This window comes from Mastomys coucha, unplaced genomic scaffold, assembly GCF_008632895.1.
Source record: "Mastomys coucha isolate ucsf_1 unplaced genomic scaffold, UCSF_Mcou_1 pScaffold8, whole genome shotgun sequence".
In the NCBI taxonomy this organism is placed as follows: Eukaryota; Metazoa; Chordata; class Mammalia; order Rodentia; family Muridae; genus Mastomys; species Mastomys coucha.
This window is the reverse complement of record NW_022196914.1, coordinates 4817187-4832889: the sequence shown is the minus strand read 5'-3', so window position 1 is coordinate 4832889 and position 15703 is coordinate 4817187. Positions and strand designations below refer to the sequence as shown.

The 15703-nt window shown below is 35.5% G+C and overlaps 1 protein-coding gene across 5 annotated transcripts in view; it reads left to right on the top strand.

Annotated features, from left to right (window-relative positions):
- Nucleotides 1-15703, top strand: part of Nipbl (NIPBL cohesin loading factor) — a 160906-nt gene that overhangs the window by 100324 nt on the left and 44879 nt on the right. For all 5 annotated transcript variants that reach the window (XM_031359848.1, XM_031359850.1, XM_031359849.1 and 2 more), the window contains 6 exons: nt 3308-3490; nt 7818-8015; nt 8134-8205; nt 8286-8375; nt 10138-10241; nt 12526-12612. In XM_031359848.1, coding sequence (XP_031215708.1) covers nt 3308-3490; nt 7818-8015; nt 8134-8205; nt 8286-8375; nt 10138-10241; nt 12526-12612 — 734 coding nt within the window. The remainder of the gene's footprint in view (nt 1-3307; nt 3491-7817; nt 8016-8133; nt 8206-8285; nt 8376-10137; nt 10242-12525; nt 12613-15703) is intronic.

The following is a 15703-nucleotide window of genomic DNA, read 5'->3' as shown; positions in this document are numbered from 1 at the left end:
GTTTCAATTATTTAAGATTCTCATTTAAATTAATATTATATAGATTATAGTACTAGAAATAATGGAACTCGTACTTTGAGTTATAATTACCTTTCAAAGCTTAATACAGTCATCTTTGAAACCTGAGAACCCAGTTTTCTTCTACTTTGTACAGTTGTGCAGAGCAAATGAATATTGTCATAAGAGCTATACTTGCTGTATAGGAATGTAGCCACTCCAATTTTACTGAATCTATCTAATCCAATTTTAAACTGTCTTTATGTGTGTATTGTTTGTAAGCATTGTATATTTAGGATGTCCCTGCTCCACTTCATTCCTATCGTTACACCTACTCAGCAGAAAAGGGATCATATGTCTTGTTCTTTACGTAATTACTTACCAGAAAGCATGTTCTAACAATCTTTCATGTTGGAATTTGTCAACTGAACACTGAAATTTTTTGTAACGCTGGTATCAAAATTAAAACTAGTATAATACTAGTACTAGGTTTTTGGGTTTTTTTTTTTTTGGTTTGGGTTTTGTTTTTGTTTTTGTTTGCCTGTGTCATTTATACTAGTAGTCTTTCAGTAAACTAATTCCATTGTGTCTGTCTTTATTAAGTAAGTCATTTTACAATAAGACCTGCCTGACAGGCTCAAGATGCTAAATGCTCAGTAATCCCACTCCCTAATAACAGATGATTTTGTAATGACCTTGACTTTATAGATTATATAGTGATTCCACCAACATGGTAGTCATCACTTTGTTTCATTTTATTGAGTGTAATACAAGGACAAAAGGCCAGCAAGCCTTTTCTGTAAATATTGCTATTTCAGTACCAACCATTTTTGTGATTATCTTTCAGTGTGATCTACTTTGTATTCCCTTATTTGGAGACATTTTAAGGTTATATTGGCTAAAACTAAAAATCTTCAGTGTGACTCTTTTATTTTATTGAATAAATATTTAACTGTGGTATTGCTAAAGAGTTTGAACACTATTTGCTGTATTTGTATTCTTATACTTTGAATGGAATCTGAGTGAGCAGGGGTCAGAAGATTGTATATACATACATAAGGAATGTGGAAGCAGAACCTGAATCATTAAAAATAATCGCAGAACCGTAAAACTTCCCAGTGAGATGGTGCATGCCATCCTAGAACTTGAGACAGGCAGGCGGATGTCTGAGTTGAAGACCAGCCTGATATACATAGCAAGCAAGCTCCAGGCTAACCAGAGCTACATGGTTACATGAATGAATGAATGAATGAGTGATTGAAAGAACAACTATAAACCTAATTTTCCAACTTGTTTATTAGTACTTGAAATTACTGGGTAAGATGGCTTCCTAGGTAAAGGTAGTTGACACCAAACCTGACAACCTAAGTTCAGTCCCCGAGAACCAAACAGTGGAGAAAGAAAATAAACCCCATAAAGTTGTCCTCTAAGCTTCACACATGCACTATTGCATATGTATTCCTGCTTACATGTACACTCCACATAGTGAATAAATAATAATTTTTAAAAAGAAAAATACTAGGAAATTACAAAGGAGATTCAGCAGTTGATAGATTGCAGAGCTCTGTTACTTACAGGAGTGCGACTTAGATGCTATCAGAAGAGAACACTTGCACAGCTTACCCTGATAGCTCTTCTGACAGCCACAGAAAAATGGCTGTTAGCTCTTCTTCCCACCTTTTTGTGGGGTCTGGGGTGGAATGCACAACCACAGTTAAGCTTCCAGGCAGCATTCAAGACCTCTGTGTTCTTAAGCAAAACTAAGGCAACTTTACACACTGGTGCTGTGTCCCTCTCTCCTCCCTTAAATTAAGACCTTGCTCTGTGACATGAATTATGAGCATATATACTCTTTCCTATTACACTGTTGACCACTAACATTTTACTCAGTTACTTAGTTTTGACTCAATATATGAGCCTCCATGCCAAAAGTATTGAGTTTTTTCTCCCAGCTTTCTATTGTTTTTATTTTTCTCAAGTTAGTGCTCAAACATAGATCAACAATTCTTTCTCTGAAGCCAGCCATTTGTGACCTTGAGAGTTTGTGTTAGAGCTGTCCATCCCATGTACTCACTGGAAATTTGAGTCCCTGGTTGAGTCTTCTGCTACCCCTACAGTCACTAAGTATCACATTTGCACCAACTCCCTGCTGTGTGTCTGTCTTGGTAGCAAAAGCAGATTTCCAGGCCTTGTGATACTGAGTTAAAGCTTTCAGAACAGCAGTTGGTATATTCTCAAAATTGGTGTTGCTTTACGTGTCTTAACTAATGTTATAGACTTGGAAATATAGCATGGTGCCCATTTCTGGTGTGATTTCTTTCTTTCTTTTATATAAGCACTATTACTTGAATATTAGTGTTGGCTATCAGTTACTAATGTTTCCTGCTATAAATCAGTAAAGAACTATTTGATTTCATTTTAAAAATCTTTCATATAAGATAATTAATTCTGGTCTTCTATACCAAGATTTACATAGGTAAGTAAAGTTAGGTAAAATTATCTGTCACCTTTATTAGTCATCAAAGAGAAATTGTCTTGAAAAAATTGTTTGCTACTTCTACTTTATTTTTAAATTGCCAAAATAATACTAACTTGTTCTTCATAGAAACTATGAATGTGTATGCCTCTAGGTTTACATGGTAAGATGTAATGACTCTTAATATAATTTGTTAATACAATTTGTCATTACTCTCATATTAGAAAATGTGAAACTATTTCATTACATACTTGAATTTATTTACTATTTTCAGTTGTAAGCATTTTTAGATATTTTGGTGTATTGATTGTACTTTATAGACTCCTATTATATTTAATTAAATGTTCACTGTTTTGTTCTTACAAGTAAACTTTTTATGATGCTAAAGTTACTAATTTGCTTCTCAAATAGACAGTGACAGGTAAAGATGTACAAAGCTCTTACCTAACCACCATTAGGCAACTGTCATAATTGTAGAGGAAGATGGAGGTGGTGAGTGTCCTCCATCTTACCACATATACTGAAGGTTGCATTAGTTTCAGGCTGTGGAGGCCTGCTGTAGACCTAGTGAAGACACAACATAGGGATGACGGTGTAACTTAGTGGGACAGTGCTTACCTAACATGAACAAGATGCCAGTATCATTAATCTTGGTTATCACAATAATAAAGTCAAATTTTAAAGTTGTTATATAATTATATATATATATATAAATTTATTGTGTTTAGGGATAATATTTAAGTTGTAATTGTAAAATGATTTATTTTTATACTGCTACTTTGTTTAAAATTTTTATCTTCAGATTTAAATTTCTTTCTTGCCTTTTATTAATAGGTAGTATAGATCAATCAGTGTTAAAAGAATTGCCCCCTGAACTCCTGGCAGAAATTGAATCTACCATGCCACTTTGTGAACGTGTGAAAATGAACAAACGCAAGCGTAGCACAGTTAATGAAAAGCCAAAATATGCTGAAATCAGTTCAGATGAAGATAATGATAGTGATGAAGCTTTTGAATGTAAGTATCATCTAACTGTCTTTAGGAGTTAAAGGCAGATTAATATGTGTAACAATATTGGGGGTTAACAAGAACACAGTTACCTTAATTCTTAATAACTTAGTATAGCAAGATTTTTTTCTCTATACTTTAAAATTGTATGAAAGATGAGTTCAGTTGGCACCAAGAAAAAGTTTAGCTGAGCTGTAATGTAATAGAAAACACCCATTCTGTGTCTATTTGTATTTAACCTGTACTGGACTCCGGATAGATAGTAGGCGTTGAAAATTAAACTACACATGAAAAATGTGACCCCTATCTCACAGTCTCAGTCTGTTGGGGGGATCTGTAATGATTATACTACAAATGGTAACCATAGCTGCAGGGTGCTATGCAAGCACATTGGCATCAATGTCAGTGGGGGTTCAGAGAGTGCTTACTGGAAGAGGTGACACTTGAGTCTGGAAGGACACGTAGGAGATAGCCAGATAAAGAAATATTTAAAACCATACTATCACTAAATTATGAATGGCTTAGCCACATTGTGATTTATCTGTGTGGTTTGGACCTGGCTTCTCCTTTTGCCCAGCTGTGTCCTGGAATTCCTCCCTTGTTTCACTGTTTTCCAGAGCTGGCTTCTTCACTACACAGCTACCTCTCTACAACACTGTGATCACCTGTCTTTGCACTAGACTTGCTATACCTCGCCTGTCTTCCTACTGGTCCACTGAAAAAGTTCTTCTCTTTTATCCCTATCTTCCTTCTTCTGGAGCAAGAGAATTGAGCCTAGCCAAGAGGGGTCAGCAACCTTGTTTGACTTAAACGGCATTCAGTGGAAACAGACTATGGGAGATCTTCACTTGTGTGCCAACTGACTTAGTCATAATGACCAAAAGAAGTGGGAAGACCACCAGTGTGTTCTACCTTTTCCACCTAGTGTCTGTAGATTGAGGTGTGACAAGCAAGGGCAGGAAGGACAGATGCATGCTGCCATTTTTAAGTGTATATTGCCGATGGAAGCTCTTCACCTCCTCCAAAGTTTTTAAACAATGTTCATTTACTCATCCTTTCAAAATTGTGAGCTCTTCAGCTAGAGCAGTACACTATGATACTGAACAGATTTAAGTTTTAAAATTGAAATATACAACAAAGATAATCTGACATGTGTGATTGTTATAATTTGTATTATTATGAGATGTATTATCAATACAGTATATTAAAATGGCTAAAGGTTTTTTTAATTATAATCAAACATTTTGGTGACATAAGGACATGGTTAGCTCTGGAAATTAAGAAGACAAAGGAAGCGTGTTGGCCCTAAAACTCAGTTCCTTTTATTTGCATGTCTGTCTACTCCTTCTTCCCCTATTCTTTCACCATTTCTAAATTCCTTACAGCTTCATTATAAATTTCATTTCATCTCTAGCTGCTTGAGTGGCTGCCTGCATTGCTAAACTGGTACAGATTATGAAGTTCTTGAATAATGAAAACAAAGGATAAAATAATCAGAAACATCCACTAACTACAAAATAGGGAAAAGTTGAGCCACACCTTTGTCATCAGTGTAGACACAGTTTTTTCTCTTTCTGTTATGAGAGACATTGTCTCATTTCATGAAAGTGTAAAGCCTCACCCTAAGATTATGGGTGCCATATAGCTGTACCCATGTGTACTAAAAGCTAATATTATTAAGATTATTTAGGCTTCAACTTCTGCTATGAGAAAAGAAATTTTCTCTAGATTTTTAAAAAGATACCCAAATGGTTTACGGTTTTACTTGGTTTATTTCAATCTAGTTAAGTATAAAAAACAAGGGTCTACTGATTCGACTATCGAAAAATGTTCAATTGGTAGTTGACATAAAGAACCAATTGTCCTTTTTGCTATAAGACTAACCAATATTTTGTACTACAGTACAAAACTAAAAGTATCATGTGAACAATCATTGGAAAAATTATGTTGTTTTGAGATAGACTTTGTGAAATTTAGGATTTCCCTGAAGTTTAATCAAATTGGTTTACTGAAATCTAAGGATTAAGGAAATAGTATTGTTATTTGTAAATAGATAACCAAAGGATCTCTTTGAAAGTTGAACTTAGCAGATGAACTTAACCAGAATACAAATATAAGGTCACTGGTACCAGGAAAAGGTAGAGAGGATGAAGGAAATGGGAGTGGGAAGCACTAAAATTCAGAAAGGGGAGGTGGAGAACTCTGAATTCATACTTCCTGTGTCTCTCATTTGTGCTCCTACCCGTCCTCTGCTTTTTCTAGAGCAGTAAGAGAAATAGAGAAATTGACAAGCTAGCCTACTAATTGGGATGGTGCTAACCTTGTGGAATACACAGTGTGGTATAGACATTGTGGGGTTATTCACTGTGTTTTAATACAAACTGCCCAAACTTTAATGAATGGGACAGAAAGATGCTCTAAGGACTCCATATTGTATAATTTCTAATAACCACAAGATTTATCAAGGATTTCTAGTGATAGAATTGAAGGCTGAATATAGCTCTTTTGAAATTAATTAAAATATAGAAAGAGTAAAATAGTTTGTCGTTTTAGTTCATAAGCATAAGGTCTCGTACTTGACATTATAGCATGCCTCATTCTGAACAACTTTGTTAGTTCCATATTTGCTAGACAATTCAGTAACTGTTGAAATGTTGCAAAACGTTTAGTGAATATTATATAAACACATGACCTATCTAAGTGAATCTCTCTCCCCCTTGTTTAAATTGTGAGTGTTCTTGAGCATACCCTAATCATAAACAAGAGGCGGTCCTGCCTCTCCTCACATAGTTTATAGCTAAACCAAACTCACACCTAGTTATGAAGTAAACTATTGAAGATTTGAATATATTCACTCACATAGAGCTGTTTTCAATAACAACTCCATTAAGACCAAGTTACCCTTTTCTGTCCATACTAGAGTTTAGTACCAGGAAACAAACCAGATCATGAATAGGAATAATTATGGCATTTAGACATTTATTGTCCACACGTAGAGATGCCAACACAAATAAAAATAGGGTGTTTGAGCCACATTGACATCCTTAAATCTAAGCCTCGTAGTGGGTTCAAGAGGTTTCTCTTAATATTTCTGTATTGATCATAGTTAGGAATTGATAGAAGAAGCCAGTCAGAGGAAGGAAGGAGTTAAAAAAAAAATCAGCAGACTAGTCACCAGCAGTTTGTTACTGTAGTAACTGGTATAGGGACCAGCTAGATGGTTCATCAGTGAAAAGGCACTTATCACACAAGCCTGGCAACCTGCATTCAACCCCAGAACCCACATAAAAGGTAGGATGGGAGAACCGACTATGCAGAGCTGCCCTCTGAGGTACATGCACATAGACATACAAAATAACAACAAATAAATATTTTTAAATCCTGTTGTAATAACTCAAGGTAGGAAGACACATCAGTCCTACCTTGTTTTTAGCTGGTGGTGCCTACACCAGACACCAGGTGTAGTATGTATTTTTTGCTTGCACTGCCTCTAAGTTTCACTGCAAAACTGTCATTTTTAATACTGAACTGTAACCCTTTCTTAAAGCTCAGAATCATTTTCAACTTAATACATCACTTGATATGTCAGATGAGATTCTTTGCCACAGAGACTCCTCCTGTCAGTATTGATGATCTTAGCAGAATGCATATAAACTTTGGAAAGATGGGGGGAACTTTGAAGGTAACATATATAAACATGCTTCTGGAGCATGCGTAAGCCTAGAAGCTTTCCTTGAGTTTAGCATGCCAATTGTCAGAGAATTATCTCAGTGTGTTAGTGTTTACAGTTCTGATATATACTATCTCTGTAGGTTTGTGATGTTAGGTCATCAGTCTCTGGAATTTATTGCTAAGTTGTAAGTATAACTTAGCTGTTAATTGATGGAGTATTTGGTCACTTATTCTGTAATACTATCTAAAAAGTTGACTATTTTCCCCCCAAACCCTTCTCCCGACAAAAAATATCAATGGTGGTTGTTTTTTAACCAAAAGTCTAAATAAAGGTTGTTTTATAAGTCTTAATTAATCTGAATTTTACATTTACTTCTTACTGATGTGCTGAAACCTTTCACTGAAATGTACACTGTGTTTTAATTTCTCAGAACCTTCCTATTGGTTTATTAGCAAGCTAACTTCTTGTACAAATCTTTAGTTTTAGATTACATAATGCTAAAATTCATGGTATCCTCTCTATACCATAATCTAATCTTCTGGCTAGATGAATGGCTCAGACTTTCATAGACCAACAGAATGAATATGTAGTTCATTGTAAAGTACAAGTTTTAACAGTCTTTTAAAGTGAGGTAAATTATTTGTCATGGGGATTTGCTTCTAGCCTCTAGGAAACGGCATAAAAAAGATGACGATAAAGCTTGGGAATACGAAGAGCGTGACAGAAGAAGCTCTGGGGATCATAGGAGAAGTGGCCACTCCCATGACGGAAGGAGGAGTTCGGGTGGTGGTCGTTACCGAAACCGAAGTCCGTCAGACTCTGATATGGAAGATTACTCTCCTCCTCCCAGCCTTAGTGAGGGTAATTCATCAGTTCCAGTGGGTCTCTAAAACCAATTTCAATTTCCTCTTCTAACTTTGAAGAACATTTTATTGTGGTATCATTCTGGAGTTTCAGTGTTTCTTTTTGTTTGTTTTAGTTGCTAGAAAAATGAAGAAAAAAGAAAAACAAAAGAAAAGGAAAGCTTATGAGCCAAAACTAACACCTGAAGGTAACATTTAGTTTAGCTTTATAATCTTCAGCTTTACTTACTACTTGGAATGTGAGCATAATTTTTTTTCTCTCTTGCAGAAATGATGGATTCTTCAACTTTTAAGAGATTTACAGCCTCAATAGAGAATATTTTGGATAATTTAGAAGATATGGATTTTACTGCATTTGGTAAAACCAATTTACAGGGTTCTTTACTTATCCTTTTGTGTCTAGTTTTTTGCAAGAAACTGTAGAAAATACAGTCATAATGTATACTATCAAGAAAATTGAAATCTAGTGCGAGTTCATGTTATCAAACTAAAACTACTGCAAAACATAAGCTCCAAGTTGTTGCCTGTCATAAGTACCGAGAACACTGCCACCACAGCAGGGCAGCGTCAGGAAATATTTCTTCACATAATTCCTGGATGTCCCCCAGATAGTGAGAAACTTGCAGACATTGGAATCAGTTCATCAGTTCATTCATTATACTGTTCAACTATATAAGGATATTAGGTGCATACATTCAACCTGGTAGAAGAACAAATAGTACATGTATAAAAAAAATAAAACACCAGCAAAAATGCAGGATAGCTAATGATATATTTGTATAGTTTGATAGGATGTGAACTATATCTATAAGTGTAGCAGCATGTGTTAAGAAAACTGTTTAGAGTGTTTGATTGGGCCAGACATGGTGTGGTTCATGCCTTTATTAATCTCAGCACTCTAGAGGCAGAAGCAGGCAAATCTCTGAGGTGGTAGCCAGCCTGGTCTACAAAACAAGTTGCAGGAGTGCTAGGGCTATACAGAGAAACCCTGTCTTGAAAAAAACTAAAGATGGGGGCTGGCGAGATGGCTCATCGGTTAAGAGCACTGACTGTTCTTCCAAAGGTCCTGAGTTCAAATCCCAGCAACCACATGGTGGCTCACAACCATCCATAATGAGATCTGACGCCCTCTTCTGGAGTGTCTGAAGACAGCTACTGTGTACTTACATATAATAAATAAATAAATCTTTTAAAAAGGGAAAAGAAAAAGAAAAAACTAAAGAAAGAAAAAAGAATATATTGCATCACTACCCTAAGGCATCATATACCAACTTCATTAATGTATATATGAAAGCTGTACAGATTATAATATTTTTATATGAAGTCACCTTCAAAAGTGTATTGACTATTTTTTAAAGTATTTTTTTGAGAAGTATAATCAAAGTGTTATTCTGATTACTTGGAATATCTGTTTCATCTTTTCAAAAAAATTCCTATGCTAAGAAATTACCTTCTACATAATATAGAATTCCAAAAATAAAAACAGGAACTCTCAAATTAAGATATTGTAGGGAAGAATTATTTACCAAGGAAATTATTATTTATTAAAAAAATAGAACTATAAATATTGAGAAAGATAGTGCCAGAACCTAGGGTTAATAGCCATGGAGCTGTTCATTGCCCCTTTACCCAAAAGAATTTAATAAAGAGAATTCTCCAAAACTCACTCAGTAGGAAAAACCATATTGTATCTTGAAAGAAACAGTCCTTTTTAGATGAGCATAGTGGAGGAGACATTGAAGGAAGGAATGTGGGTATAAGTAGCCTGATCCCACTCGCCTTTCTGATCTAGCAGGGCTGACCCCACACAGAAGCCAGAGGGCATGAGATTATTGATATAGATCATCCAGGTCAGCCTCCTGCCACAGAAAGCGTGACTGAAAAGTGTGAGCATTGTGTCTACAGTAGTAAGGACAGGATACTTACCTGTCTTCCCTCTCTAGATCTCTAGTTTCACCCCTGCTCTCTTTGGTTGTGACTTACATGTGGTTTGCAGAACTCTCTGAAACCAATTAGAGTTCGTTATATATGCAATCAAAATTTTATTTTAAAAGCTTAATAATTTACCAGTCTTAGCTATTTCTTTAACATAACTATGTTTGATTGGCTTGATTTTTCAGGTGATGATGATGAAATTCCTCAGGAACTGCTTTTAGGAAAACATCAGCTTAATGAACTTGGGAGTGAATCTGCTAAAATTAAAGCCATGGGTATAATGGACAAGGTACCTCAGCAAAGTAAAACTTTACATTTTTCTTAATATACGGCATGTGAAATTAATTAAAGTTTTCAGGGCAATTTACAAAGTTAAGCACATATTAAAAAGAAAGCTCACATCTCAGAGTCTAAATGAATTTTGTCTTAGAAAAATCTATTCGTAAAAAGAGTACAGATTATTCTAAACAAAATTATGTATGCATTGATAGAAGAATGGACTGTGACTTCACTCTGTCAAATATTTACATTATTCAGCATAGAAATATACTACACTTTCCTTTGTGGTTACTTTAGTCTTTTGTGGTTGTAAAAGTAACATTGCTTAGGGGTGCTAATAGAGTGTGGCAGTGCTTGGTTAATTGCTGTTAATATTTATAGCCTCGCTGCTATAGGCTTTGGTCAGTCCTCTTTCCCAGGAGCACCTGATTCTTCTGATGGAATAGCAAAGCATCAGGAGGTGGCCTTCCGTTGCATTTATCATCCGCCATTAACCCTCTAAATTGCTGTCTGACTAGTATGCAGATAGAGTTTCCCTCCACTTCTAACTAGTCTCTAGGACAGAATTAGTACTCGGAATCTTTATGTTTTCTGGTATACATTGCTTACTTATCCTTCTAGGCTAAAAACAATTATTGAATGATTATATCTTCACTTTGAGATTGATCCTGAACACCTAAAGGATGTTTACTTAGCTTTTCAGTTTCATAATTTTAACTTACTTTTCAATTTCATAATTTTAACTTGGCCTGTAAAATATTTTGATGTTTGTTTTATTTTTAATTTTTAAATCACATTTATTTATTTGGTTATTTTGTGTGTGGTCAGGGAAAGTCCTTATACTAGGCGCCATGAGTGTGGAGATCAGAGGGCAATTTGCAGATGCTAATTCTCTCCTCCCCTGGGGGCTGGTAATGAACTCAAGATCAGACATTACCTACATTCCAAATAATCAGTGTTCCATAAAATTGGCTTTTAAAGCTAGAAATACCACATAGTGAACCAAGAATTTATCTGTTTAAAAATAAACAAATAAGTTTAAAAGTTTAGGGGTTGGGGCTGGACAGATGGCACAGCAGTTTAGAACACCCACTACTCTTGCAGAGGACCTGTGCTCCGTTCCCAGTGCCCACATGGCAGGTCACTTGTTACTCAGCTTCAGGGAATCCAGTGCATCTTTAGAAACAAGACACTGATACATTTAAAATACAAATAAATTAATCCAAAAAGAAAGAATGGACTTCTGGGTCGTATTGATAATACTACATATAGTTAAAGAGCTATTGATGAATTTTGTATGTAAGACCATTTTAATTTTTTTTTTTTTGAGATACCAGTGCCAATCTTAGTCATTTATTTTACCAGTTCAGTAAGTACATGCAGCTGATAGATACTTCTTTTTCAGAAGGCAAATTCACTGTTGACTAAATGTAGATTTTTTTTTTTTTTTTTTTTGGTCAAAAAGCCTCAGTTTTATTTTTCCAAGATAATCTAAAGCAGTATGATGAGGAACAGTCTTCTCTAAGCCAGCATAAGTAATCAAGTGTTTGATCTGTTTGGCTTTTCTGGGTAGTTTGTGTGCTACCAGCATGCTAGAAATCTTAAAGAAATTCAGTGAGTAGAACAGTATTACTTCACATTCCTAACCTTTTTGGTTTTTCAAGGCAAGGTTTGTTTGTGTAACACTGGCCCTCACTGTGTAGACCAGGAGGCTGGCCTTGAACTCACATAGATCTGATTGCCTCTACCTCCTGAGTGCTGAGTGCTGGTTTTAAAGGTGTGTCCACCTCTTCCAGCTACCTTCCTAACTTTATCACTCACAGTTTCATGCTTGGTATTCAAAATAGTTAGACTTCCCCCGCAACCCCATCTTGAATTTTTAAAAACCTACTGGATAACTTGGCACTGTTAAATCTTTCATTTGTTTGTGTATTTTCATGTGCATGTTGAATGTCACTGCCAAAGACCAGAGGGCAAAGCCATCAAAATAAACCCAAGCTTGCCTGGATTCATGGTATGAGTTGAGTTAGTAGCCATGGACAGTCTGTGCTCAACTGTCTGTCCTTACAAAGCAATGGACACTCTGTGTTCAACTATCTGTCCTTACAAAGCAATGATTACTCTTAATTCAGAACTGAGCAGAGGTTCAAAAGAGGAAACTTTGTTTTCTACTTTTATTTAAAAGAATGATAGTGTTATATCTTCCATAGCCTAAAGAAAAATATTTAGATTGTTTCTTAAGTAATTTGAAACTTTTATCAGTGAGTGATAAAACAACTTGTATTTCCTTTTAGCTTTCAACTGACAAAACTGTGAAAGTCCTAAATATATTGGAAAAGAATATTCAGGATGGATCAAAGCTTTCCACTTTGTTAAATCATGTAAGTTTAAGACCTGTGTTAATAATTTACACCTGATATTGTTAAGTGTCCTAGTTTTCTTTCTGTTGGTTTGATAAAACACTCTGACAAAAAGCAACTTGGGGGAGAAGGACGGGTCTATTTCATCTTACACTTCAGGGCACAGGTGGTTGCTGAGGGAACCATAGCGGGAACGTAAGGCAGAAACCGTGAAGGAGAACTGCTTCCTGACTTGCTCACAGGCTCTTGTTTAGCTAGCTTTCAGTTACAGCCGAGGACTGTAACTGATCTGCCTAGAGATGCTATATCCACAGTGGGCTGTGTCCTCCTACATCAAGTAAAAGTCAGGACCATCTGTCACTGACATGTCTACTCACCAGTGTGATAAAGATGATTACTTACTTGAGATTTTCTTTTCAGGTTTCTTTAGGCTGTTTCAAATTGACAGTTAAAGCTAACTAAAGCACATTTTTAGTGCATAAAGTTTTTTCACAAACAACTTTTACTTACTAAGCAAATTCCAAATTTCATTTGAATTTGTTACCACAAATTCTAATTACATTCATTAACATTTCTACTAGAATTTTACTTTTAGTGATGTTAATATGAATTGTCCATTAACAGTGTTGTCATAGGATTGGGGAGACAGCCCCACAAGCATGATAACCATAGTGCTGACCCCAGAACCAGCATAACAGCTAGGTAAGCATTGCTGGCTGCCTGTAATTTCCTCTCTTGGGAAGAGAGATTGGCATTCCTAGTAAGCTGGCAAATGAAACTGTCTAGATTTGGAAAGTTCTGGGTTCAGCAAGAGACCTTGCTTCACTTAAGTAAAATGGAGAATGATGAAGGAAGACACTAACTTTAGGCTTCCACAAGCACGGGCACACATACACATGCTCCCTCCCCACAAGCACGTACACACATGCAGAAAGCAGTTGCCACAAAGAACAATAAAGACAAACATAAGTACCTATACACAGTAGTGCATTGTAAGTAATTTAATATCAACTACAACAATTTAAATTAAACATGTAAATTTTGGTTATCAAAATAGATGCAGTGTAATTACAGTAGTTTGTCAATTGACTAAATTGTTTAGACTATCTACCTAGTATTGTAGTAGACTTAACAAACTGCATGTATACCCATCTTGGTGTTTTTAACATTAATGAATGCAAACATAGATATCAGTAGGCATTTAACTAAAAACCCTAAAAATCTGTGGACAGTTTTGAGCTAAGTTTGTTTTTAAAAGTCTAGCTGGAGATAGTTGTGATGTGTATGTAATACCATCAGTTGGGAGGATGACAAGTTCCAGGCTAGTCTTGGCTGTGTAGGGACAATCTGTCTTTAAAACAGGTCTGATTACAAAAGTAGTGTATTTACTGCTGAAATTTCTAAAACATCAACATATTCTCATCTAGCGATAAGCACTTATTTAGCACTTTTGATGTATATGTACTTCTCATTTGAACATATATATACATACATGTCTGTCTTTTGATACATTAAACTATCTCAAAATTTTTATAGAATGTATATGATTTCTGTGTGATCTACATGAAATATAAATCTATAAAAAATTTGTTGTTATTTCTTTTTTTTAAGACGAGACTTGTATCATATAATACAAGTTAGCTCTGGACTCTGTTCCCCTAGTTAAGGCCCTCCTAAGTGGTGGGTTTGCAGGCATGTGCAGCTGTTCCTCATTTCATCTGTATGTAGTGGCATCTTTTTTAACTAGTCTAAGAAAGGAATTTTATTTTGAGGTTTTGTTTGATAGAGAAGAGAGAATATGAGTGATGCAATTGGGTATTGAACTAGGAGCTTTCTGTGATAGAAAACAATCTATCCTCTGAGCTTCATCTTTAACCAGGTTTTGAATCAAGGTGTGTAGAGAGGGGGAAGGGCAGGAACACAAGCTTAGAGAAGCCTAAGGTGGCAATGGCAATGTTAAGTTCAAAATTCTATAGACAATTCACTAAGAAAATTTAATGACTACCATGGAGAAACGAGTTCTAGAATTGCAGTGTAGCTCAATGGTAGAGAGCATCAATCATACACACGAAGCTCAGAAGTAATCTTGTAATACAAAGTTTGTATTTCAGTTGTAAAAAGAATGTGATAGGAATATTTACACACTAGCCCTAAGCCATTTGTTCTAATTGTAATGTTAAGTTGCTAATGTGTAAAAGAAAAGACTAATGTCAATTGTTAAATTTTCCATTTTAGAAAATATTTGGTCACAAGTCCTCTGTATATCTGATGTTTTTTGAGATGTGAATCTTGATATATAACCCAGACAGGACTACAACTTGCTGTGTAGCCCAGACTAGCTTTAAATACAACATCCTCCAAGGACTAGAATTATAAACAACCATTCCTAACCCTAGGTTTTCCTTTTAATTTGCAGATGGGAGAGGAGAAGTCCTAGAGATTGAAACAAGCTCACATTTCTACCATAGAGCTATCCCACTAGTTCCATATATATTTACTTTTCAAACTGTCTCAAAAATAAGGCTTAAAAATAGATATTTGGTGGCTCATATGCCTGTAATCCTAACCTTTGGAGACAGTTCAAAGCTATACTAGACTACATAGCAATTTTCAGGCCTGCCAGAGATGCATAGAGATACCTTGTAACAAGGTAACAAACAAGTAAAAACAGGTATTAGGAATAGTTAGTCAGTAACAGTTTACCACTTTTTAATAAAAGCTCTTCACTTGCTAATTCTTCCTTTGTTCTCACTTAAGTTTAACTATCATGTTTATGCCCAAGTCACAAAATTAATTTTTATTCAATATAGTTGAAGTTAAAATCTTAGCTCTGGATGAAACGCACCAAAGATAAAGGTAGCTATTTTGTATTTGGAGTATCATCTAGTGGTGAGATAGGAAGAAGAGTAGATTGTGTTTGAAAATGCTGAAGCAATAGCCAAAACAGAATACAAAACTATTAACAAAAATCTTGCCTAAGTGAGGCGTGGTATGCATGTCTATAATCCTAGCACTCAGGAGACAGAGGCAGGTGGACTGCTCCAAGTTCAGACCCAGCCTGGAGAGTTCTAAGCCATGGCTACAAAGTAAGATCTTACCTCAAAAAAAAAAA